Source organism: Scardinius erythrophthalmus (assembly GCF_964197995.2).
Source record: "Scardinius erythrophthalmus genome assembly, chromosome: 20".
Lineage (NCBI taxonomy): Eukaryota > Metazoa > Chordata > Actinopteri > Cypriniformes > Leuciscidae > Scardinius > Scardinius erythrophthalmus.
This window is the reverse complement of record NC_138240.1, coordinates 27,301,441-27,303,409: the sequence shown is the minus strand read 5'-3', so window position 1 is coordinate 27,303,409 and position 1,969 is coordinate 27,301,441. Positions and strand designations below refer to the sequence as shown.

The window sequence follows — 1,969 nt, the reverse complement described above, 5'->3', positions numbered from 1 at the left end:
TGAAATTAAGTACCTACTCATTGAGTATGCGGTTTCGAACGCAGCCCTAGAGATGTCTGACTTCCGGTCCCCATGTAACTGATACTCAACTGCCATTGGCTCATCTGGGTTGGAGGGGAGGGGCTTACCAATAGGTCAATTATCTCAGTTAACTCAATCCAGCGATGCTAATCATAAACAACAGGTGTGTTTGAAGATATAATTAGCCAGATCATGATTAGCATGATGATATAATCTTTGATGTGTCATTTGAACCAGATCTTCTCTCTGATAACACCTGCTGAACTTTGTAAGTATTTGTAGCTTGAACCTTTTGTTTCATTGTCTCTTTTATGTGATTGAACACTCAGTTGTAATTTAATGTCAATAACAATGAAGCAGTGAAAAATTTGTTTGTTAAAAGGAGTCATGGATTTTCATTTGCAGTCCCCTCCCCTTCAGACCTGCATAAAGATGTTGCTTTTATTTTCCTGTCTGCTTTCTCTGACAGCAGCGGCTACTGAAGGTACCACATTTTACATTAAGTTTCATGGATTGGCAGGAGCAGGATTTTGTGTGTCTAGTAAAAGAGTTTTTGTATTTTGTGTTTTGTATTGCAGTGGGTCTTGGTGGTAAAGTGCTTCTGTTTCCAACTAAGACCAACTCCAGCTTTGTTAAACTCACTCCTGAAAAGCCACTGAGTCTCTTAGCGTTTACTCTCTGCATGCGTGTGGCGACGGAGCTCCAGGGTGAGAGGGAGATCATTCTTTTCGCCTACCGCACACCTGGCTATGATGCGCTCAATGTTTGGAGGGAGAAAGATGGCCGCTTTTCCTTCTACCTCAGCGGCAATGGAGCGTTTTTCCTCCTGCCTCCTCTCTCCAGCTTCCAGACTCACCTGTGCCTCACCTGGGACTCTGCGACTGGTCTTGCTGCTTTTTGGATGGATGGTAGGCGCAGTGTGTTCCAGCTCTATAGGAAAGGTCACTCCGTTAGTCCTGGTGGCACCATTCTGCTCGGCCAGGACCCTGATTCAGATGTGGGTGCCTTTGAAGCAGAGCAGAGCTTTGTAGGTGAAATTACAGATGTGCACATGTGGGATTATGCTCTCTCTGGCAGTCAGATTAAGGCAGTTTATTCTAATCAGGAACCGTATGTGCCGAAGGGAAACGTGATTGACTGGAACACCATCAAATGTGAGACCAGTGGAAATGTGCTAGTGATTAAAAATAACTGATTCTGATCTTATTCCTCCACACAGTTGACAGTCTTTATGATCCGTTCTAATGACTTCTAAAGCTGCAAGGGTTAACAAATAAATGTTCTCAGCATTACAACTGCAGTGTCTGTGCATCATTTAGAAGAGAGTTGAATGTTTTACTGTTATTAGTGGTCTATACTTTAAATTTGCAGATTACAGTACCAGTCGAGAGTTTAGATGCGTAACTGAAAGATGTTTCTTATGCTCAAGGCTTCATTTAATCATACAGAAAAAACAGTAATGGTGAAATATTACAATTTAGAATAAAGGTGTTCTATCGTCAATATACCTTAAAATATAATTTAATCCTGTGATCAAAGCTGAATTTTCAACATTACTTCAGTCTTCAGTGTCACACGATCCTTCTGAAATCATTCTAATATGATTTGCTGCTTTATCAATGTTGGAAATTAATATTTTTGGAACTTTTTTTTTTCAGGATTAATTGGTGAATAAAGTCAAAAACAACAGCATTTATACAAAATGGAAATCTTTTATAACAATATTAGTCTTTATATTTATCAATTTAACACATCCTTCCTGAATAAAAGTATAACTTTCTCTCAAGAAAAGAGAAATTACTGACCCCAAACTTTTGAACCGTGTATATTGTTACAAAAAATAACAATAGAAAGCCTTTCTTTTACATTGTAATATTTCACAATATTAGTTTTTTTTCTGTATTTTTGATTAAATAAATGCAGGCTTGATGAGCATAACTTCTAAAAC

General features: G+C 38.5%; 1 protein-coding gene across 3 annotated transcripts; it reads left to right on the top strand.

Moving 5' to 3' along the window:
• Positions 1-204: 204 nt before the first annotated feature.
• On the top strand, positions 205-1,522 carry LOC308680620 (C-reactive protein-like). 3 transcript variants are annotated; one of them, XM_081348834.1, is made up of 3 exons: positions 205-289; positions 404-505; positions 600-1,522. In XM_081348834.1, the coding sequence occupies exons 2-3, from the start codon at positions 409-411 to the stop codon at positions 1,214-1,216; spliced, it is 714 nt and encodes a 237-aa protein (XP_081204960.1). In that variant the 5' UTR covers positions 205-289; positions 404-408; the 3' UTR covers positions 1,217-1,522. The 3 variants fall into 3 exon arrangements, with proteins under 3 accessions (XP_081204960.1, XP_081204962.1, XP_081204961.1); XM_081348836.1 differs by having other exon boundaries at positions 427-505; positions 600-1,329; XM_081348835.1 differs by having other exon boundaries at positions 225-289; positions 382-505; positions 600-1,314.
• The last annotated feature ends 447 nt before the right edge of the window (positions 1,523-1,969 follow it).